The sequence below is a fragment of the Pteropus medius genome, unplaced genomic scaffold (genome assembly GCF_902729225.1).
Source record: "Pteropus medius unplaced genomic scaffold, Ma_sr-lr_union100, whole genome shotgun sequence".
In the NCBI taxonomy this organism is placed as follows: domain Eukaryota; kingdom Metazoa; phylum Chordata; class Mammalia; order Chiroptera; family Pteropodidae; genus Pteropus; species Pteropus medius.
The window spans coordinates 21,146,488-21,169,121 of NW_024352787.1; the positions used below are offsets into that span (position 1 = coordinate 21,146,488).

A 22,634-nucleotide genomic window follows, 5' to 3' on the forward strand; every position below is an offset into this window, starting at 1 on the left:
TTTTAATCATTTGCTTTAATGTGATCAGTGTTGTTTCCTATTAATATGCTACTTATCATTTCTCCTCGGATCATTCGTTGTACAACTATATCTTGTTTTTGGAAATATCTCTACATAGGGAGAAGAGAAGTTCACCTTTATTGAGAAATGTAACAATCCTCGTTCTGTCACATTATTAGTCAAAGGACCAAATAAGCACACACTCACTCAAATCAAAGATGCAATAAGAGATGGCTTGAGGGCTGTTAAAAATGCTATTGATGATGGTAAGATCCTCACTGTATTTCAACTATATTCTTTTTGCTAGTTTGGAAAGGCATGGCTGAATACTGTGTTCTTTTTATCAGTAGCTTACACAGCCAGACACCATGCAAAATTAAAGTCTTCCCTTTAAAATGACTGATGGTATGCCAAATGTTTTTATAGCATATCATTATTAAAAGTGGATACAAATAAATGAGGCAAGAGCTTGCAAGAGCTTCCAAGTGCTAAATTTAATCATTCTATTTGATAGGTTGCTTGTATTGCTTTCAAATGCAATATTAAAATTGCTATGGTTATACTGAATTCTAAAGGAATTAATGGCTTTCATGTATATGTTTTATTTTATATGTTTTCTTATAATTCTAGTCTTCTTTGTTTCTTAGCATTTTTCTTTTCCCCACACAACAGGCTGTATAGTTCCGGGTGCTGGTGCAGTGGAAGTGGCAATGGCAGAGGCCCTGGTTAAATATAAGCCCACTGTAAAGGGCAGGGCTCAACTTGGAGTTCAAGCATTTGCTGATGCATTGCTCATTATTCCTAAGGTATGACTACTTTAACAGTCCGTTTTCTAAAATACACCAAAATGATTCAGCTGATGAATAAAAGCTTTTTGATAATGTGGATTTTTCATAATGTGGATTTCAAATAAAGTTTGATCAGTTTTTCTCCCTAACACTAGAAGAGATGTATCCCATTATCTAAATGTATTTGATTCTTCTGGAAGGGAAACTGAATATCTGAAGTTTCAGATGTAAGAGCTAGGAAGAAGGTTTGCAGTGTAGGGGTTGTGCTTGAGTACAAGCTTGCTTTTTGTTTGTTAAACTATGATTAATATGATTTTCTGTGGATTGTTAATTGGAAATACTGTTTATTTTACATTTTATCAGTTTTTAAGTCTATCCTTTTAAAAATTGTGTTTGTTTGCTTTAGGTTCTTGCTCAGAATTCTGGTTTTGATCTTCAAGAAACACTAGTTAAAGTTCAAGCAGAACATTCAAATTCAGGTCAACTCGTGGGTGTGGACTTGAACACAGGTAAGAGAATGCAACTGTTTGTAAGGAGAGAACTAGATAATACAGGTAATGTAAAGCCAGGAAGGATCAAAATAATCTTGGAGAGTTGCTTTGCAGTTTGTCATTAGTCCTATCAGGGAACTCTGGGTTTCTAAAATATGGTATAAAAATGGAATGACTAAATACAGTAAGGGAATAAGAGTATACATTTGAATAATTTCGAAGAGTATGGATCTGTAATGCTGGAAGAGGGGACCAAATATAATGAAATTTAAAGTGCTGGTCCTAGGCCAATGTAACAGCAAATTATGTAAGCACAAAGTGCAAACGGGTTAACTGAGATACTTCCATGCAATATATGTAAGACCTACAGTTGTCAAACAGCATTATTTATGTTCAATTTAATAGAAAAGTTTTTTGGAATAAAAAAAAACGATAAGCCCATTTTGGCCAGATTATATGTAGTTCAAGTGCTGTACTTTAATACAGACAAATGGGAGCATGTCCAGAAAAACAAGATGTTCAGACATTTGGTAAGCAATTAGAACATTCTTATCACTGAATTATCTAAATAGAGATTAGTCACTCATCGGAGTTACTGTGCACAGAAACGATTTAGAGTATAAAATTGGACTAATTGAGGAACTTTGGGTCCTCATAGTTAATAGTGGAGGAAATGAGAGTAATCAGTGGTGAGCACAGCAGCACAGAATACTGTGTTCTAGACAGCATTCTGATTTTATGACCTGTTATATATGATTTTAAGATGACTGGGTTGCTTTTCAGGTGAGCCAATGGTAGCAGCAGAAGTAGGCATATGGGATAACTATTGTGTAAAGAAACAGCTTCTTCACTCCTGGTAAGTTTGGGAAAGCCAAAACTAAAATAATCTTTAGGTTATCATCATACTCTCAATTTACTGTATTTTAATTTTTTCCCCTCATAAAAATGTAATCAACCGAAAGTGTGGGAAAGGGGAAATTTAATTGGATGTAACTTGCGTGGCTTAGTTGAGAATTGAATTGAATTAGAGTTCATATCTGAAATCTGAGCCATGTGATTTTCTCCTTTCAGCACTGTGATTGCCACCAACATTCTCCTGGTTGATGAGATTATGCGAGCTGGAATGTCTTCTCTAAAAGGCTGAATTGAAGCTACCCTTGTATCTGAATCATGAAGACTCTACAGAGTGATTCTACGAATATAGCAATGGAATTTTTGCCCAAGCTTTATGATAATCAAAGGAATTTTCTTTTCCCATATGACAAAATGAAAGAACACTGGCACCTATTCAAATTCCAAAGTCTGAAATTATAATTACAGTATTTTTATAATTGCATTCATTGTACACACATAAAGCAGGCTGTTTTCACCCAATGATCAGGATGTTTTGCTTTAGCTTCAGTGACAATACATGTTAGAAAACATGTTATCTACCTTATTAAATATTCCTTGAAAAACATGTTAATGGTTTAATAATTTTTTCTAATGTATTTTAATTTATGCAATAGTTCCCTATTGTTAAGCATTCAAGTTTAAATTTTTTATGCTAATATAAGTAACATTTAAGTAACTTAAGGTTTTAAAACCATCCCTGTTTTCGTAGTATAAATTCCTGTGAGTAAAACTATTGGATCTTTCTGTTGGACTTTTCATGTTTTTGAAGTAGCTTTGCTAAAATGCTCCCCGGGATAGTTTAGTAGTGGGTAGAAAGGTGGATGAACTAGAGTTAAGGTTGTTGAAAGAGCTGCAAGTATAAAGTGGCAAAAATAGAAATAGAAGAGGCAGTGGTAAAAAGATGGCTGAAGGTGTGACTGAGATTTTCGGATGGACCAATTTTCACACCTCTGAACCTTTGATTTTGCTGAAATATATCCATCCTAAAACTGTCAGTGACATCTTTCTAACTCAAATTATTCTCTCCTATGTGTTTCCACAAAATTGTTTTTATACAGTTGGTATTTCTCTGCAGTCCTCAAAGGTGAAATTGTGTTGCAAAATTTTGTATTTTGAGGACTTGGCAGTTGCCTGCAGGGAATGTACAATAAATGTTAATTTGAAACCTTTTCTGTGATCTTCGCAGTGGTATTCCAAAACACAAAAGGAGTCCAAATATAAAAGAAGAAAGGCCAAATGTTCACAAGATAATGAAGGAGGGGGTTCTGGAATGGCAGGGCCTTCTAATACTAACCCTAAGAATATTGCTTTTTCCTTAATTTCTGGACCCCACCTCCTTTAATTCAGGCCCTATCTTATTCCCGGGCCTGTGGACTAAACACCCGCTTCAGCTGACAGTAGAGGATGTGTAAGAGGGTGGAGGCCAACTTGGGAGGTGTAGAACGCATACACAGCAGAGCCATACAATGAGTATCCTATTGGTGCTGCCGTGACTCGCGTTTCCCGCATGGACTCTGCAGCTGCTGACTACTGTCATTTCTGTCCTGCCAGTGGATAAAGCTAGGTCAGTGTGCTCCCCTGCCTGCCTTCCCCTGGCACCATTTGTCTCAGGAGGCATCAGGAAAGGGGTGGGGTGCTTCACCTTGGTAGAAGAGACCGGTGGCTTGTTTGTCCGCTTCCTGGTCAGGCTGCTGGCACCTCCCAAAGGTGGCCAACCCGGCAAGGTAATTAACAATTATCCTATTTCGTTATTTTATTATTTTGGAATCTTGGACATTAAAAAGTAAAAGTATAACAAGCCTCATGTATCGTCCCTCAGCATAAACAGTTTTCTGTTTATGGCTAATCTTGCTTTGGTATCTTTCCTCTCCCCAGGCTGGAGCCATATTGACCTGAATCCAGGCATACAAATTTATTTGTAAATACTCAGCTTGAATAGCCAAAAATATACACGAAAAGAAAAAATACCATACCCTTTTCCACACATAAAATTGACATCCAGTTAGTGTTTAAATACACCTACTATTACTATGTTATTTTTTCAATTATAGTTTACTTGTTGAATTCGTGTCAAAATAAACTTTATACATTGCAGTTGTATGTTGTTTCTTAATTCTCTTTTATTCTGAGATTTCCCTGCTTGCTCCATTTTTTTCCCCTTGAAGTGAATAAAATAATCGGTGTGTGTATCAGAATGAGTATGAGAGGAGGGCCAAAGATAGGATTCTAAGGAACATGAAAAGACATGGACTTAACAGAGGAACTTAACGGTTTTTAGACAACCTTACATTGAAACATAGCACCATAAAGTAGTACATCAAGCCAGAGAAATGTTGCCTGTTGGAAATAGCACCTGGAAGTAAAGAGAGCTGGATCTAGTCCTGTCTCCTGATAACTAGCTCTTTAAGTCATTTTCCTTTTTGGCTCTTGGTTTCCTCCAGTTAAATAAGGGAGTTGAGTTAAAGATCCTTTTAATTCTATCATTTTTTTGAGGCATTCAGACAGCAAGTATGAAGGAGCTCATTCAATTATTTGATAATTATTGTGTACTTGTGATAGATGCCAGGCATACAGTGGCAAAATAGATGTAGTCCTTTCCTTTCTGGAGCATATGATATAATGGTGAAAATCATTAAGAATTGCTAAGAGTTCAACAAATAGAGAGGAAGAGGCAGAGAAACACCATGAGCACAAAATGGGTAAAAAGGTACTAGATATATTTCAAAGTATAGTGTTTAGGTTTACCTAACTGGGACAAAGGTGGTTGTGTAGAAGAATAGAGATGTAAGGAAAAGAAATAAACATTTGTTGAAAACCTACCATGTGTTCAACATCTCATACGTCATTTAATTCATACAGCTTTGCCTATGAGATAGATGCTGTTTCCACTTTATAGATGAAGAAATTGAAACTCAGATTAAGTAAATCACCTAAGGTCAACCAAATTAAGTGGCAGAACAAGAATTTAAAGCCAAATTTTTAATCCTTCATTTTTTGGGGATGAATACTCATTTTTATGAGTGTTACATATGATCCAAAAGTTGCCATTTGTTTCATATATATTCATGTATTACTGATGATTCTTTTTTTCTCTGCAGGGAATGGGCAGGTGACTAGCATGGTTCAGCTACCAGGTGGGAGATTCCAGATGGGAACAAATTCACTAGATGGCAGAGATGAAAGGCCTGTCCGGGAGGTGACAGTAAAACTCTTTGCCATCGACCTATTTCCTGTCACCAACAAAGATTTCAGGTACATCATGTGTTTTTCCAGGAAGAGTAAAGTCTCTTTCTAATCTCCTTTCTTAATATCTAAAAGGAAACACCTGTTCACAATCACATATCATCTTTGCAATAGTACTCTGGGATAAGTGTTATCTACATTTTTCAGATGAAGAATCTGAAGTCCAAAAAGGTTTACCTCGCTCTCTGTTATTGGCAGACCTGGGCCTGGAACTCAAATTCCTTGCCTTTTGAGCCTGTAGATTTTCTGTTACACTGGCATAGCACTTAAAAAGATGGGCAAAGTGAAACACTCAACGGAAACCTTTCAACAAGGGGGAAAGGATTGGGAGAAGTATCATACTAGCTGAGAGTACCTTAAATTGCCTTTATATTTACTGAGGGAAATGGCATTGTTTTAGGAGTCAAACACTGTGGTTCCAGCTCAATCTAAGAAGCCAAGTTGAGCTGCCTTAGTTTCCTCAAGGTGACAACATTTTATAACTTACCTTCAAATGGTACAGCAGGGAATATATAGAGAGGGGGAAAGGAAGGGGAGGAAACAGGAAGGCAGTAAAGCAAACGTGGGAAATGACTTAAATGTTATATTTGTGGACGTAAAACTTTTTAAGATAAAAGGTTATGGGGACAAACTGATTCAGGAGACATACTGAAGTAAGCGTAGGATTGTTGGTATACTCCTCAGGCCTTTTGACTCAGTGATTCTACCTCTAGGGATTTGTCTTAAGGAAAGAATTAAGGTTGTCTAAAACCATTAGGCTAAAAAGATGACATTGTAAATAACTATTAACAGTTTTTAAGAATCACTTAAACATATCAATATAACAGAATACTTAGCAGCCATTTAAAGTCCTGTTGTCAAAAAGAATTAGTTATGAGATATTAAGTGAAGAAAGTAGCTTACAAAACAATATATAGGGTATGATCTCATTTTTTTGAAACTATGTATATGGAATGTATATGCATTAAAAAAAGAACTGGAAGTACAACATTGCATTAGTTACCAGATTTTGCCCATGTTTTTGTGACTTCCAAAAGAAAATAATTCCGGGGAAGCAGCTTGTTAAATGGGGGAGGAGGGGTGGGAAAGAGAGGGCAGGACTGAGGGCAGGGAGAATATGGAATGATATTAGTTTGGTGTGATAATGAATGATTTTGTTTTATTTTTTCAGTTTCCACATTTTTATTGGGGGCCACACAGGAGGGGGCCTCCTCCCTGTCAGTGGAGCTGCTCACAGTTTCTTCAGCCACTCCAAGCTTGGGCTTTGAGGGTCCTGGAGGTAGTTGGGCACATTGGGCACGTTTCCATCATCTCAGGCCAGCAGTGGGTAGTAGTAGGCTTGACCATGGTGACGTACTTGGTGTAGGGGCTGAGGGAATGCAGAATTATAGTCCTGGACATCTTGGTCTGGGTGGCAGTAGCGGTGGCCAGTAATGGGTGATTTTAATATTTTTTCTTTTTATCTACCCATATTTTCTCATTTTTCTACAGTACAATGTGTACTGCTTATATATGCTTTTTGAAAGTATTTTTAAACAGGCAACTTATTAAAATTGAAAAAAATCACTTGTGAGCAGACGTGTTCCATACCATGACAAATTGAAATAGGTAGGTAGATAGATGCATAGTATGCTTTCTTTTATAATTTGAAGTTGACTTATTATATGACAGAAATATAATGTACCTCCAGCAAGCCTCTAAACTTTGCTTAGAACCCACAATTTGTCTCTGCCTCTCTGGTAAAAGGTTCTCAAACTGTTCAGATGCTCTGAGGCCAGTAAATAGCTATTGCTACCAACTCTGATCAACTCCTCTATTCTCAATGTCCTTTTGATGGGTGAATGATATCATCTTATATCAGATGGGGTACTGTTAGCCCAATGAAAACAATTCATCTTACCCCAGCAATCTGCTTGCTGAAATTTGCTAAGCCATACCAAATTATATGAAAATCCATTCTAAAATCTCAGCAACTCATTTTTATTTGATTCAGTTTCTTTCATCTGTTAATAACATATTCTGACTCCCTTCCATGATGTTGTGAGATTAGATATGTAAAAAAGACCTTTCAGAAAAGAGAACCATTCCCCACCCTTAAATCTTCTCAGTAGCTTATTCATAATCTCTAAAAACTGGAGATAACCTAAATGACCTGCAATTGGTGAATGAATAAACAAAATATGGTATATCCATATGATGAAATACTGCTCAGCAATAAAAAGGAACAAACTACTGATAACTTCAACAATATGAATGAATTTCAGAAGCATTGTGCTAAGTGAAAGAAGCCAGACCCAAAACTACATACTGTGTGATTCAATTTATGTGAATTTATATTCTAGGAAAGGCAAAACTATAGTGACAAAAAACAGATTGGAGGTTACAGGGGCATGGGGGAATTTTGGAGGGTGTTTGATGGAACTGCTCTGTTTCTTGATTGTTATAATGACTATATGCTTTGTCAAAACTCACAAAAGTATACATTAAAAAGTGAATTTTACTGTAGTGAATTATATATGCAGTAACAGATTTTAAAAGAAACTCTCCTGCTCAGGGTTTCAGGTTAATTCTTTGGAGTTCACAAGAACTCAGTGACATATGACTTATAGGATAAGGACATAGGAGCTTTTCTGGAGCAGGAGAGGGTGAGGATGGAGCACAGAGCCCTTTCAGCTGAACCAAGTGAAATATCTCTTTTCGGGGAGTTTGTCAGGGAGAAAAAGTACCAGACAGAGGCTGAGATGTTTGGATGAAGTTTTGTCTTTGAGGACTTTGTCTCCGATGAGCTTAGAAACAAAGCAACTCAGCAGATGAAGGTGAGAGAACCTAGGGCTTGCTGTTGAGGGAATGGGAGTGGGACCTGGACATTGAATCCTGTGGGGGTATGGGGTCACCTGAGCTACAGCAGAGAATCAAAGCTGAGAGCTGGAGGGAAGGAAGAAGTGAGAGAAACCCTCCCTGGAAGAGTAAGATGAACACACTCTCACAGGAAGTTACCCCTGAGCTGGTTTCTGCATAGAGACACTCTGTAAAGACCCAGATACATATAGAGTTTATGATACCTCCTGAACCAGCAGCAGAACATCTTGACAAGCCTCCCTCTAATAAGGGTTGTGAAATATCATGCTTTTAAAGATTCCAGACACAGCCTTACTTGGACCACCTGAGTCTCCGCTTGAAGTCTGTACTCTGCCTCCTGTGTGTCAGGAAGGTGCCCTTGCTAGGTTAGAGCATCTTGCAGTCGTGCTCCTTCTTTTAGTCATGCTCTTTCTTCTTTGCAGTCTGTTCTCTGGTGGCTTCCAGTGGAAAGGGCATTCTGGAGGCAGGTAAGGATTGGTTCCTCTACCCGCTGGAGGGCTGGCTTCCCTAGACCCCTTGCCCATCTAGGAATACTGAGTTTAAAAGGATGACAGAGAAATTTCAAAGAAACAACCAATCAACCCTGTTTCTTCTGTCCTAATCTTATTTCCACTGCCCATCCCATTTCTCTTTTCAGTCTCATGTTTAGTCTCTTCTTTCTGACTCTGGACCTCTCTTCACTCACCAGGCTATCTCTTCCAACTTCCTTGCTTCATCTAGTGTTAAAAGCTAAACTCAGGTACCCTAAGCCTAGCCTACCTCAGACTTTCATGAGTTCTCAGAAGCCTGTCTCACTTCATCCTGGCTACAGCCTGCAGGTCCCGGCTCTGGCATCCAAGAGAGACTGGAGCTCCCAGTGGTACATGTGAGCTGGAATGATGCTCGTGCCTACTGTTCTTGGAAGGGGAAACGGCTGCCCAGTGAAGAAGAGTGAGAGTTTGCTGCCTGAGGGGGCTTGAAGGGTACAGGTGTGCCAAGGCGATTTCTTTTTATTTTTCTCCCCATCCTGCCCTGCGTGGGAAGCTTTAAAGGGTGGGAAGAGTACTTCTTAAAGCATGTGATGCGGGACCAGTTGCTGCTCTTTTCATTTCTAACATGTCTCGGACCAATACTTATGTAAAGTACCATAAAAACTAACTAGAAAAATGTAATAAAAAACAGACATAAAATATTTTATTGTTGGAGATTCCACAGACATGTTCATTTCAGTAAATATAATCAGAACATGGCGTAGGGAAAAAGAAAAGAGTTATCCAAACTCATACCTTTTCCATGGGTGTATAGGGATTAATATAAAGAATCACCGTTTGCTTGTAACTTTGTTGTTCTGCAATACTAACAAAACAAAAAGTCGTGAGAGTGAAGTAGCAGTGCTCCATATTCAGCACCTCTACACACACTTCGAAAGAACAACAGCCATACCAATAGTCAAACTGATTAATGTGATAAATGAAGTTGCTTGTTCATTTAGCCAATCTGAGTCCAGTTAACAAGTTTCTCAGTGGTTACTCTCTTTTCTGTGCTGATCTCAACATGAACTGGTAACAAATAGTTTATACACTGGCATTGATTAGAACCACACCTAGGACTGCACTGTCCTGGGGTAATACAGGAGACTGGGCTGCAGTGAGTGGACGGGATGAGCATGGGAAATAAAAGTAAATAATCCTTTTCTCGTCACCTCCTAACTTCCTTTTGATTCCCTCTTTCTGTCTTTCCCTTCTTTCCCAACTCTTATCTCTCCCTCCCCTGCTGTCTCCTTGCTCTCCTAGCAGGTCAGATTTACCCATGGGGAAACCAGTTCCAGCTACGTCGCACCAACCTGTGGCAGGTAAGACATACATTCTTCACTCCTGTCCTTTCTCAAAGCATTAAGACCTGCTATAGGCTAGGCATTATGTTAGGCAGTGGGATTCAGAGGGCTTTGTGTTCTAATGGAACTGAAGACTGGTAAAGGGTAAAGCAAAAGACAATGTGATAGTGCAGGGTGTGCTCAGAAATAAATCACTCATTGCCTGAGAGTGCTGGGAGTGACTTCACAGAGAAGATGGCATTCAGCTGATAGAATAGGAGTTTGTCAAGTGAAAAGTGGAGCAAAGGGTATTCTGAGCAGAAAAGAAACATGAGTATTGTCATTGTATTAGGAGAAAATACTGTGTGTTTGGAGACATGACAAATTCAGAGAGGCTGGAGCATAGAGAAATGAGTGAGGATGTTAGGAGATGAAGTAGACAGTGGGTTGGAGGCAGATTTTGAAGGATCAGGTGTGCCAAGATACAGTTTCAGATTTTATCCTCTAGGCCATGGGGAGCAGATGGAGGTTTTTAAACAGGGGAGTAACTACATCATTTCGACTTTGGGGATGCTAATTGTTGCTAATTTGTGCAGGATCAGATGAACTAGAGCTGCAGTGGTGACAGGGGGTTTCTGGATTTGAGTCTGTGGTAATGGCCCAAGTGATTATAAACACTTGAATTAAGTGAAAGTGGAATAGAGAGTAAGCCAAATGGGAGAAGCATGTCTGAGAAGGTAGACTGGGTTTGGTCACTAATCAAATGTGGATGGTTAGAAAAGAGTTAGACTCAAGCATGAATCTAAGCTTGGACAGCAGGGTGATAGTGCTATCGTTATCTAGAATAGATAATATGCTTGTTGAGTCAAAGGGATAGAACTTGATCAGTGTAGGATCAGCTTAGCTTAAGATGCCTGTGGTCATTTATATATTCAGTCAGAGGTAGAAAATATAAGTCTGAAATTTAGGACAGAGGTCTGGGTCAGAGCAAGTGGTGTGCGAGTCATCAGTATATACCATTGGCAAGAATGGTATATTCCCCGCAGGAGACTCTGTAGAGTGAGGGGAACACAGCACCAGCATTTTAGGGGGAAGCACTGAAAAGGGACTGAGAGAGAGACTGACCTTTTAGATGGTCATGGTATCAGAGTTTTGCAGAAAGAGATATCTGGCTTATACACTGTTTGATCTTTGCCAAATTAACCATTTGAGCCTCAGCTGCTAGTTTTTTAAAGGGAAAAAATACTTGCCTCACAACCTTGTAAGGATTAAAAGAGATAAATGTAGCAACCCTAGAACATAGTAGGTGTTGAGTAAATTATAACCCCTTCAACTTCCCTTTCATAAGAACAGCTGCCGTAGAGTGGTGGCAGCTGAACCCAATTTTAATGAGAAGAATGAACAAGTTGAACAAATTGCATCAGCAAATATAGGTTACTTTTTCAAGAATTTTGGTGGTAAAGAACAAGAGATGAGGAAGGTAGAGTCAGGGCAGATGAGGGAGAGTTAAACCTGTTGGTGGTAGAAGAGAAAGAGATGGTACAAGAGAGCACAGGACAAGCATCATAGCTCATGAGAAGGTAGGGAGTGCAAAGCATGGAAAAAGGAAGAAAGAGTCTTTCTTTCCAAGGGACCTAGCATGTGGGGTTCGAGGCATAGGGGAGGAAGTCACTGAGAGTAGAGAAAATGAGAGTGGGATGAGCTTGACATGGACTACTGCTGGCACACACTTCCTAATGCAGCCAGGAGGTCAAGGTGGAGGATATGAGGCCACTGGTTTGAGAGCTCAGGATGGGAACCTCAGGTCGCTTCCCCATGCTCTTCATCCTATCCCAGATGATACAACTAGATGACCTTGGTTTTCTTCTGGGCAAGCAGGAACACCTGCCTTAGACAGGATGGTAAATCTTTTAGTCTAAATTTCTTCCTCTCAGGGAAAGTTCCCCAAGGGCGACAAGGCTGAGGATGGCTTCCATGGAGTCTCCCCAGTGAATGATTTCCCCCCACAGAATAACTATGGTAAGATTTCTCATCCAACTGCTGTCAACATTCACAAATTGGTTAGTGGGATTATTCTGCCTGACAGATGAGGCAGAGAGAAGCACCCCCAGAGAAGCATTTGCTCCCCAGGGCTTTGATGGCTAGGAGGGGTGAGTGTGGTGCTTCCCAGCCTGGGACTGACCCACTTGCTGTGCTGCAGGGCTCTATGACCTCATGGGCGATGTGTGGGAGTGGACAGCTTCACCATACCAAAATGCCGATCAGGACATGCATGTCCTCCAGGGAGGGTCCTGGATCAATACATCTGATGGCTCCGCCAATCACCAGGCCTGGGGCACTACCAGGTGATGGGCTTGGTAACTGGGGGCTGAGGGTCTGGGTCTTGGCCTCCCAAGTAGAGGAGGAAAGTTGGGTAAGGCCCCAGGCCCCATTCTTAACAAATGTCCATTCTCTCTCTCTTTCTCTGGTGGCAGGATGGGCAACACTCCAGATTCAGCCTCCGACAACCTAGGCTTCCGCTGTGCTTCTAGTTTTGGCCAACTGCCTGGGGAGCTGTGAGCAGCTATGTAAAGCCAAGGAGAAGAGTCCTCTGTGGTACCCATGTCACTCCCTGGTGACATTCCAAACACAGCCAAACTCCAAACTCTTCACTTTCAGCCTCAGGAATGACCTTCCTCTTCCCCCGTCCCTCTGTGACAGGCACCTCTCACCAAGGTAGGTGAGACCTCTGACTTCAGAGAAGGGGTGGCTCTATCTCTTGGAGAAAGGGCCCAACTTATTGATTATGGCTGGGAGCTGGCCTATTAGAGGCCAAATATTAATCATATAGGGGCCAAATACTCAAGAGTGCTCTGAAAGGCAGTTTGTTAAAAAATTTTAAATCTGTTCCCTCCCCCTTTCTCGATGTCTGATTCAGGGATCTGGCATTGTGTTCTCAAGGCATAATTTTCCCCCAGTTCTCTTTGTTGTCCCAGCAAATTGCTACAGAAAGAAAATGCTTCCTTCATTTGCCTCATTTGTAGTGTTTCATGCGCTTCTGAAGGAATTTAATTTCAATAACCTCTATGTAAAATGCAGCAATGTGGGCTCTTTAAAGCACATGTCAGTATTAAAAGGGTCTAGGAGAACTGAGTATTTACCAGGGAAAACTGCATCATGGGAGTCACAAAGTAAATAATATTCTAGAAAGACAAATATCAGAAGCTTTCCTTTCTATTGTTGATTATGTAAGGGCTTCCATATGCCTCTAAAAACATGTGCCCCTGAGAAGAACTTGCTCCTGTGGTGTCACTAGATGCCATGAGGTCAGTAAAATCTTCTGTGATTGTGTATCTGTCTTTGTGTGTCTGTCTTTTGTCCTTACCCTGGGACCCTAAGGGAAGTACATACTAGTGTCAGTAACTCTGGGCCTCCCATGAGGAGAAAGAAACTGAGATAGTGGTACGACTGGGAAGTGGAGAAGTAGGAAGCCTCTTGGCTGTTGAATCACATCTAGTCCCCTATTCTCTGGGCCTAGCCGCTATTGCACTTACCATTGTGTTATGGGAGTGCCCCAATCTTCTTATGCAGTGCCTCTGAGAGGGATAATGGCCCAATTCCGGGAGTCCTGGCTAGGACCAAGTGCCCCTCTGGACAAAGGCCAGCACACAATCTCACTCCTTTGACTAATATTTCTGCAGCTTCCCCTTTCTTCTGCCACCTACTCGCCCTGTTCCACTTGCCAGCACCTCAGTAGTCTTCCTCAACCAGGGAGAGGAGCACAGCCTTGGGTGTGTTCTCAAAGAGGGCAGCCCGGTTCTGCTGCTGCCCCTTCTTCACCCAGTGGCCATAGATGCGGAAAGCATAGGCATCAATGAGTCGGCGCAGAGACCGGAGGGCATAGGGATCACGAATGACAATCTCCCGGGTCACAGGCTTCACCCGGTGGTACTGGTAGTAGATCCTCACTGAAGCCAGCACTGTCAGAGCGATCACCTGTGGAGGGCCAGGACTGAGAACCTGGACCCAGCCCCTGCAAACCTATCTCCTTTTCCCTCCAATGCGGGGAGGCCTTGAGCTTGTTTGCCATGAAGACTTGCATGGCTTCTGCTGGGCCCTTCCTAGTGTTCTTTCCATTCTCACCCTACCAGCATTTGCAGGGATTTAGACTGTTGGAGCCAGTCAGGTGACATCTGTCTTCCCTGAAGCCTGAAGAAATTGAGCTGGAACCATTATGGGTGGGGGGAGGGGAGGGCAGGGGCCTTGGAAACCCTGGTGGTGTAAGTAGCAGTTCCTCAGGAGAAAAAAGGGGACTTGGGGGCTTGGACTTGAGGCAGTAGCAACTGCTCCAGGGCCCTGGGTGAGAAGGGAGCTTAAGTACCTTGAACTTCCCCCGGGGGCTGAAGTGACGCACTTCTTCCACAACATACTGCTGGAAGAAGGGATGCGCTAAGGCCTCTTCTGCTGAACAGCGGCCCTGGGGGTTCACCACCAAGAAGCGGGAGACCTGAGAGAACAAGGAGGTACTGAAAACATGAATGCAGATTCCCCTCCAGCACTTTAGAAGACATGGGGTCTCTCCTGGCAGACTCCTCCATCCTGCGGCATGGCATACTCCCCTCCCTCCATGGTGAACTTTGCCCCTTGCCTGAGCCCTAGAGCCAGCAGGCTGGGGCACTCACCAAGTCTTTCACAGTATCTGAGTAATCATCCCATTCAGGTGAGCCAAACTGGTAGTTGCCACTCATGATCATCCTCAGCATCAGCATCTGCTTCCGGTGCCAGAAGGGCGGGGAGCCAGCCAGCAGGGTATACATGATGACCCCTGTGCTCCACCTGGCACCAGGTGGATGGAGAGGAAGACAGGCGGGCTGGCTGTAGCTCCTGCCAACTCCTCCCCTCCTTGGTCAGGTATTCCTGGCCATGGTGGCATCCCTGTCCCTCCTCCCCAACATACTCACATGTCCACCTCCTTCCCGTAGCCTGGGTGGTCATCGTTCATGGAGCACTCAATGATCTCTGGGGCCAGGTAACTGGGGGTCCCACAGATCTCTGCAGGAATAGTTATCAGGATAGGTCAATGGGGGACATTTGGAAGAAGAAGATCCAAAGAAACAGTCGAGATGTAACCAAAATGGTGTTTAGGCTGGCCAACTTCAGGGCCAAGGGCATGGACCAGGTGCTGGCTCATAGGGCCACCTACTTGGGGCTTATTTGTTCTGTGGTCACGTCTAGCCATCCTGGCCTAGAACTCAGGCAGTGGGAACTTGGCTCGGCTTAGTCCTAGGAAGAGAGCCTACCTGAAAAGACACCTAGCCTTGAAATGATAGGACTTTTATTCTGGAGTGGGAAGGAATAGGGGAGAAAACCAGACAATTTCTGTTCCTGGGAGAGTTAATAAGAAAGCCTGAGCCCCTGATGTGGGCCAATGCATGTTACCAGACCTCGCAGCTTCTCTCCTGGCTCCAGCTGGCAGGAAAAGCCAAAGTCTGTGAGCTTGATGTTCATGTCATCATCCAAGAGGATGTTTTCGGGCTTCAGATCCCGATGCACGATGTTGAGTTTGTGCAAGGTGCAGATCACCTCCAGCAGGGCTCTCATGATCTTTCTGGGGTGAGACAGGCACATGTTACTCTTATCTCCTATTCTGCAGGGTCAAGTAGCAAAGCCCACATACTAGCCAGACTGCAAGTAAGAGAGGACTCAGGGCAGGCTGGGACAGTCTAGGCTGAGTCAAGGATGGAAGGAGGCCATAAAAGCCAGTGGTGCATACCCCCAGCCCAAGCAAGTATGCTCCATACCCCCTCCAAGACCTTGGTGCCTGTAGCACTAGGATTCAGGCAGGAAGTGGGGAGAGAGGCAAATGGCCCCTCACCTGGTTTCCTTCTCACTCAGAGTGACCTTCTCAGTGAGATAATCAAAGAGCTCCCCTCTCTTCATCCTGTGGGGACAGAGGGTTTGTAACTGGATAGGTCCCAAGACCATCCCCTCCTTACCCTGCTCCCAGAGAATTGTTTCTCACCCTAATGCCTCCAGAGGCAAAGTGGGCCACTCCCACAAAGAACCAAGGTCTGTGGAGAGGAGCTGGGGAAGTGAGTGGAGTGTCTGGAAGGATTGAAAGAAGAGCAAGGGAGGCTGGAGGGGTGGGATGGCACCGATATGAGCCCCGCCCCCCACCACCACCCCACCACCATCTGCGTAAATGACAGCACGGGCTGGGATTTATCAGGGCCAAAACCAGGGCTGGGAGGTGAGACTGGCCCAAGGCCCCCTGGCCCAGGGCCCCAGACCCAAATCAGAAGGACGAGAGCATCTTGATTTTTCCCAGGAACAAATGGAAGAAGTGGCAGTACAAGTGTTGGAGGAGCTGTTTTGCCTATTTTAGGATTAAGAATTGCGATTCAATCTTCTCACTTCTTGGGATGATCTATAAAGAGGTCTCTGCTAGAACAATCTAGTTATAACCTGGAGGGCAACTTGGGGCAGCATTAAAAATAGCTTCCCAAAGCAACTTCTTGAAAGGTTAGAGACATTTGAGCTGCCCCCAAGGGCTCTTCAGGACAGTTCCACTGAGCAGAGTTGGGACAGCTGCAGCTGGGCAAGTCTGGTGGGGCCCTGGGAAAGTCTTCCTGGGTTAAATTAATAGGAAAGGTGCATCCTGCCCCTTTTCACCCACCCCTCCATGAAAAGCAGTGGGATTCTTAGGGCACAAGGGATTTTGACAGTGTCACCGAGAGGCAATAAAACAATTGAGTTTAGCTGCTGAGGCAAGGAGGGAGTTTCTGTTTGAGGAGACAACCTAGAATTTACAGAGGTGAGCCTTGTTTTATACTGTTCCTAAAAGGCAATGTGTGAATCCAGTTTTTATCATTTTAATTCCATTTTAAAGACACTAGGAGAACTCACTATTAGCAGCAGCAGCCCCCAAAAGATTTACCACTAAACACTAGGGGACTGTGCAAGGCACATCAGAAGGCCTCTGCCTTCCTGGAGCTGGTGGTTTAATTGTATAACACGCCAAGTAATACTGTGTCTTTAAATAAATTAACACTGCACATATTCAGTATGGCTACAATATGAAATGTTCCAACAATACAAAATCTACTTGAATAATTTTCTCAAGTAAATCTGGTCCCTAAATTGGCTATTGTGTATGGAGAAATCAAGACACCCCTTCAACAATGAATCATACAGCAGAGATTTTTGTTCTTTAGTGAGGATTCAATGGAGCGGGGGAACAAGGAGATGGAGAGTTCCTTTCCCTGTGAAACTTTTCTAATAAAAATGGTAATATGATTGCACTATTCACAGAACACTTTGGATTGTTCGAATTTGATGCTTAGAGCCTGGTGAGATAGGCAGAGTGGTCGGTATCATTTTTCCTTTCTTGAGAAAACAGACTCTCAGAACTGAAGGGCCTACGGGTGCCTGTGACAAGGAGATCATCTCAATAGCCTACTGGTGCAGAAGCAGGAATATAGTGATGATGATGTTGATGATGATGATGATGATGATGATGACGATGATGATGATGATGATCTCCATCTTTGAACTGCACCCAAATTCAACCTCTACCTCCCTGGGGGAGTCTCTTGCCTCAATACTGCTAGCCTCCACCTTTTTACTCTTGCCTTATGACAGTCAGCAGGATCCTTTTCAAAAGCAAATAGGACCACATTACTCTCCTGATCTCCATCCTCCAAAGTCCTTACCATAGCTAAAATGCCTGCATCATTCCCCCACCCTGGTTTCCTTGCCAGTCCTTAAACATACCAAGCCCATCCAGTAAGGCTCTTGCTCTGGTTCTTCCCTCTGCTGGAAAGCTCCAGCTCCAGGTCTTGTTTTGGATTCCTCTCTCAAATCATCCAGGTCTCTACTCAGGTAACCTTGTGGAGAGACTTCTCTGACCAATTCATCTAAAAAAAAAGAATCTCCACCTCTCTCTAATCCCTGTTCAGCTTTATGTATATGTACACATACATAACTACATGTACATATCATGGCTAAATTGCTTTCTGTTCATTACTTGTGAAAATTATTACATAAAGTTGAGGACCTTATCTGTCTTATTCATTGTTCTAACCTCAATGTCTAGAATAAGTATTGAATGGCCACTATCTTCATCACTGGAGCTAATAGTTATTAGCATTTACATTGTGCCAGTCACTGTATTATTATTACTTCCATAATACTGATGAGAAAACTGATACTTAAAGAAATCCTCCAGCCCATAATCAGTGGACCCAGGAATTAAAATGTGGCAGCCTGACCCCAGGGGCATTTCTGATCCTATTTGGCATCCACAGTATAAGGGGCTGGCTGCTGATCTCCAGGAAGACCTGGACAGGGGACCATAATACCAGGTTCTCTGATAGTCCCAGGTATGGTTGACTCCAGGGCTGAGTACTTACAGATCAAACACCAAGAAGAAGAAAGTGTTGGTCTCATAAGTGTCCTTCAGCTGTACTGAAATGGAAATGGTTGGCTTGTCTCAGGTAGCAGGGAAGCCTGGGGAGGGGCAGCAAGGCATAGGGGCAGGGGGATTAAAATTGCTAGGGCTGAACTTCGAAAGTGGAGGTGGTATCAGGATGGTGCTCAAAGGAGGCCCACCAGGGCAGGGGAAAGGCCCAGACACTTCACACCCCCATTCTCCCACCGGTACCTAACCCCAGCCCTGCCTGTCACCCCTTCTGTCTGGCTGAAAGAGGAGGCTTAGACAGAGCTGAATCCCTGGAGCAGGTTTCCTGGAGGCTGGAACTAGGAACTTCAAGCCTCAGGGCACTGGGCTGGTGCGGCCTCAGGATGCAGAAGACACTCTGGATAGGCCAGCAATGAAGCTGCACTCCCTGACTTGGATTATCAGAGCAGAATAATGGTGAAGCACCCTGATGTGGCTTGAGGCCATCACTCACTGATGTTAGGGTGCCCTGAAACCTTGCGCAGGATGTCCACTTCTTTCAGCGTGGCCTGTCGCAGCTCTCGCACCTCCTCAGAGCTGAAGCTGCCCCCGCCTGTGATGTCAATGATCTTCACTGCGTACTCCTGGCACGTGGGTTTGTGGATGCAACGCCTGACGACACTGCTAACTCCCCTGGGGGTACAGAGGACAGACAGTCCCAGGGGCCCCTCACTCCAGGAGAAGTCCCACATCTTTTTCCCCAACTCCCTGTAAACTTTTGGGGACAGTAGGATGAAGAAGGCACAGCGAGGGTGATTTGCAAGCCTGGTCTCAGGCCTCTTAACTTCTAGCTCAGTGCTCTTTCACACAAAGAAAGAAGCCATGCATTCTCAAGGCCATAAGCTTCCTCTGACCCCTCATCCTTAACCCGATCCCAAAGCCGAGTTTGGATGTGCTTGTCAGCAGCATCGGGGGAGCTCTTTGCCAGGAGAAGTCTCTGATCTGCTTATTCTTATACACCCTTATCTGTCCTGGTTTAGGAGGGCAGGACCCAAACCGAGGGATTCTCCAAATGAACAGTGCTTTGGGGATCGAAATGAGGTCACTGCTCAAGGTCAAACAGAGAAGGCTCTAGCCTGTGGAAAGTCTGGGCCTTACCTGCCCAGGATCTCCTTAGGCTCATAGTTCTCATAGAAACCCTGTGCAGAATGTGAGTCTGGTAGTGCTTCATCCCACGTCATGCTCAGCTCCTCGGGGATGATTCTGAGGGCCTCTGAGAGGAAAACAGAAAGAAGCTATCAGCCTTCCTGCCTGACCTAGGGGATGTGTTCTTTGAGGGTTGGAACAATTTCTCTCACTTATCTTTGTCTCTCCTGGCACAGAGCTGGCCTATTGCAAATGTTCAGAATAAATGTTTGTGAACTGAAAAAATGCTTTGTAAAGAACCCAACATCCTTTTCCCACTAGCTGTAAATTTGTCAGCCCCAGGTGACCATGTGCTTCCCTATTCATGTACCGTCAGTAGAAGCTGCAAATAATCAGCTAGTCCGAGGCCCAGGACTGAAGCAGGAAAGCCCCAAGGTTAGTTCTGAGGGGGACAGCACACCCTTGGTTTTAAAAAGAACTACTGAGGAATGCTTCAGAAGACAAATTAAAGTGCTATTTCCTTTTCTCTCTGAGGAGATGAGGCTGGTCCTATTTTTCCTCTGCCTGCTCTCTGTACTTGTGGAAAAGATGAGAAGCTTCACAATGTCATTTTCTTAATATGCTGCTCTAATAGCCTTTCCTTATCTACCCCAGTCCTAACTGTCTGAGTCTGAAAACACCCTTTCGTCCAGGACATGCTTCCTCTGCTGCCCACTGCTCCTTTCTCACTCATTCTGTCCTTAACCAGGACTTCCATAATCACTCTCTCATTCATTCATTCTTTTATACTCTTTGTGAAGCACTATGCCAGGTGCTCTGAGGGATGCAGAGCTTGATGGTTGAGTCCTGGTCTCAGCCTCTGGTATCAGTTGTCAGTGTGTGCTATCATCTCCCACATTAAACTGTGGTCTTCTCTAGGATGTCCCAGCCATCCCTGCCCTCTGTGCCCAGTGCAGGTATGCAGGTGCTGCTCCCTAGGTATGAGTTGGCAGTTGGAGGTATACCTTTGGTTCAGGGTTCTGCTGGCAGAATGCATGTACCATGTCCTACCTAACAATGGCCAGTGAGCCCTGAGTGGTCCTACTGCAGTGGGGGGCAATACAAAGCTGGAACTCTCAGGCCTGGACACAGAGTTGCTAAGCTGGCCAGGTTTGTTTCATCTATGTAGAGGCTACCGGGGTACTGAATTCCCACCGCAAATGAAAGATTTGAGAAATGAAGAAAATCATCTACTGACAGAAAGAACAGGTAGAAAACAGGCACAAGCTGCCACTCAAGAGGGCCAAAACTGCTCTAGCCCTGATTCTACTGCCCTTTCTGGGTCCAAGAAGGCCTGTCCTACCCAAGCGGCCAATTTGATGACCAGCCAAGGTACAGCCCTGGCTACCTCAGGTCTCAGGCTGACTGTTTCAGAAAGCCTGGTGTCCCCACTGCTGGGTGCATGGTTACCAGAGAAAGGATTCGACCAACCATATCCTCTACCAGCAGCAGGTACCTGGTCTGCTCACAGGCTGCCTCTGCCCTGTCAGCAACCTCAACTGAACATAGGAGTGTCTGTTCCCCATAAAAACAAGCTAATTTCCCAGCAAGTCCTTTTAAGTTCTCAAGATGGGCATCTGTGCTCTCACTTCCCAAAGTTGGGTAGTACCAGGTTTTTCCCTTCTCCCAGCCCGCCATGGGCAGACCTACTCCAGGATGCCACTCCAGCTGGGGACTTCATTCCCTGGCATGACCACTTTCACCTAGTTCTGGCTGCATTCAAATCTTTCAGTGTAGGCGGGGTAGGTTTCTATTGCCCCATCCCTTTGCTCTAGGCCTAACTTGGGGCTGACTTTGTGCCACTGTCCACTGCTCCACCTGTACCCACTACATCCTTCCCAAGACCCCTTTAAAAAGGGTCACCAAATGGGAATAAGTAGCCTAGTCTTTTCTGGAATATAACATCCCTCCCTTAAACTCAGAGTCTAAAAACACAGTCTCAGGGACCCACTTTCTGTAGATAAGCTCTCGTGGCAGGGGTTTCAAGAGTCAACACTGCCATTCTTCTGGTCTATTTGCCTTCAGAAGGGAAAAGTAAGTCTAATAGATTTGGTGGTTTCCGTCTTCTTTACCGCATAGCCTCTCCCCTCTCCCTGCCTACTGCCTGGCTTTCATCCATCACTGGCCCAGTTACTCACCGTTAGGTCCTCACAGGCCCTTGAGTGAATTCGACAGGAATCCCAAAGGTCCCAGAGCCCCTTGGGGAAGGGGGAAAAACAGAGGACTGAAGCGTGTCCAGAGCAGACACCCGTAGCTGGAGCAGGGTATCTTGCTGCTGCTCTTCCTTCAGGCTTTGCTAACTTGATGACGGAAAACTGAAGTGCCAAAAATAAATCACAGCTGCAAACCCGGGATGCAGGCCAAGGCTCAGCAGGCACAGTGCACAGACCCAAGTCTCACCAAGGGTGACCTCTGGTGGAGGGTGAGGAAAGTTCAGGTGACCCAGGACCAGGCATTTCAGCAAAAGGTGACTAATTTTCCTTCTAGAGCTCACTTGGCCTCCAGGCCCAGAGGCTATATATAAGGCCAGCTTTGTCAGGAATGCATTAACTTCTCTGGGGGCAATTTCTGTGTTTGCTAATATCAGGAAACAGTGCACTGGCGCACTCACACTACAATGTTGGGACCTGAAAGTCCCTGCTTAGGGACATTTTGTGTGGCGGCCCTATAAAATGCAGACCTTAAAGGTTATAGGGAACATCTCCTTCAGGAACCTACCGCTGATCTGCCTTCATTGCGTCACTTTTTTTCCCCCCTCTTTAATTCCCACCCCCAGCGTCCCCGCCCCCACCCCGCCCCCCACACACACTCTTCCAGCCCTGACCTATGGATGTTGCCCTTTCCCCTTAAAAGCTAGATCTCTGAATGCGGGGTGTCTCCTCTCACAGGCTAGCGGGGTGCATCCAGGGTATCGTCCGTGGCTCCACCTGGGGTGCGAACCCAGGACCTTCTGCGTGTAAAGCAGAAGCGCTAACCAGTACACTATGGAGCCATCCCCACTGTTT

General features: G+C 44.1%; 3 protein-coding genes and 1 non-coding gene across 4 annotated transcripts in view; 3 read left to right on the forward strand and 1 right to left on the reverse strand.

Annotated features, from left to right (window-relative positions):
- The window catches only part of CCT6A (chaperonin containing TCP1 subunit 6A), a 9,934-nt gene extending 7,194 nt beyond the window's left edge, over positions 1-2,740 (forward strand). Inside the window, exons 10-14 of the mRNA XM_039849531.1 lie at positions 119-266; positions 673-806; positions 1,195-1,297; positions 2,063-2,135; positions 2,351-2,740. Coding sequence (XP_039705465.1) covers positions 119-266; positions 673-806; positions 1,195-1,297; positions 2,063-2,135; positions 2,351-2,423 — 531 coding nt within the window. The 3' untranslated portion in view covers positions 2,424-2,740. The remainder of the gene's footprint in view (positions 1-118; positions 267-672; positions 807-1,194; positions 1,298-2,062; positions 2,136-2,350) is intronic.
- LOC120592080 (small nucleolar RNA SNORA15) lies at positions 317-454 on the forward strand. The gene has a single exon (XR_005650041.1). It is a non-coding gene; the product is annotated as a small nucleolar RNA SNORA15 (small nucleolar RNA).
- An 881-nt stretch (positions 2,741-3,621) lies between the features above and the next one.
- On the forward strand, positions 3,622-13,404 carry SUMF2 (sulfatase modifying factor 2). Its single transcript, XM_039849533.1, is given in 8 exon segments — positions 3,622-5,433; positions 8,117-8,232; positions 8,698-8,742; positions 9,087-9,237; positions 10,051-10,106; positions 12,002-12,086; positions 12,268-12,412; positions 12,542-13,404. Coding segments are annotated over 8 exon segments (927 nt in total). The 5' UTR covers positions 3,622-5,189; the 3' UTR covers positions 12,627-13,404.
- On the reverse strand, positions 9,422-22,393 carry PHKG1 (phosphorylase kinase catalytic subunit gamma 1). Its single transcript, XM_039849532.1, has 10 exons — positions 21,768-22,393; positions 19,603-19,717; positions 18,959-19,137; positions 18,458-18,512; positions 15,922-15,987; positions 15,491-15,654; positions 15,008-15,098; positions 14,729-14,882; positions 14,428-14,553; positions 9,422-14,042 (listed from the first exon to the last, which is right to left on the reverse strand). Exons 2-10 carry the CDS (start codon positions 19,683-19,685, stop codon positions 13,797-13,799), a joined length of 1,164 nt encoding a protein of 387 aa, XP_039705466.1. The 5' UTR covers positions 19,686-19,717; positions 21,768-22,393; the 3' UTR covers positions 9,422-13,796.
- Positions 22,394-22,634: the final 241 nt, after the last annotated feature.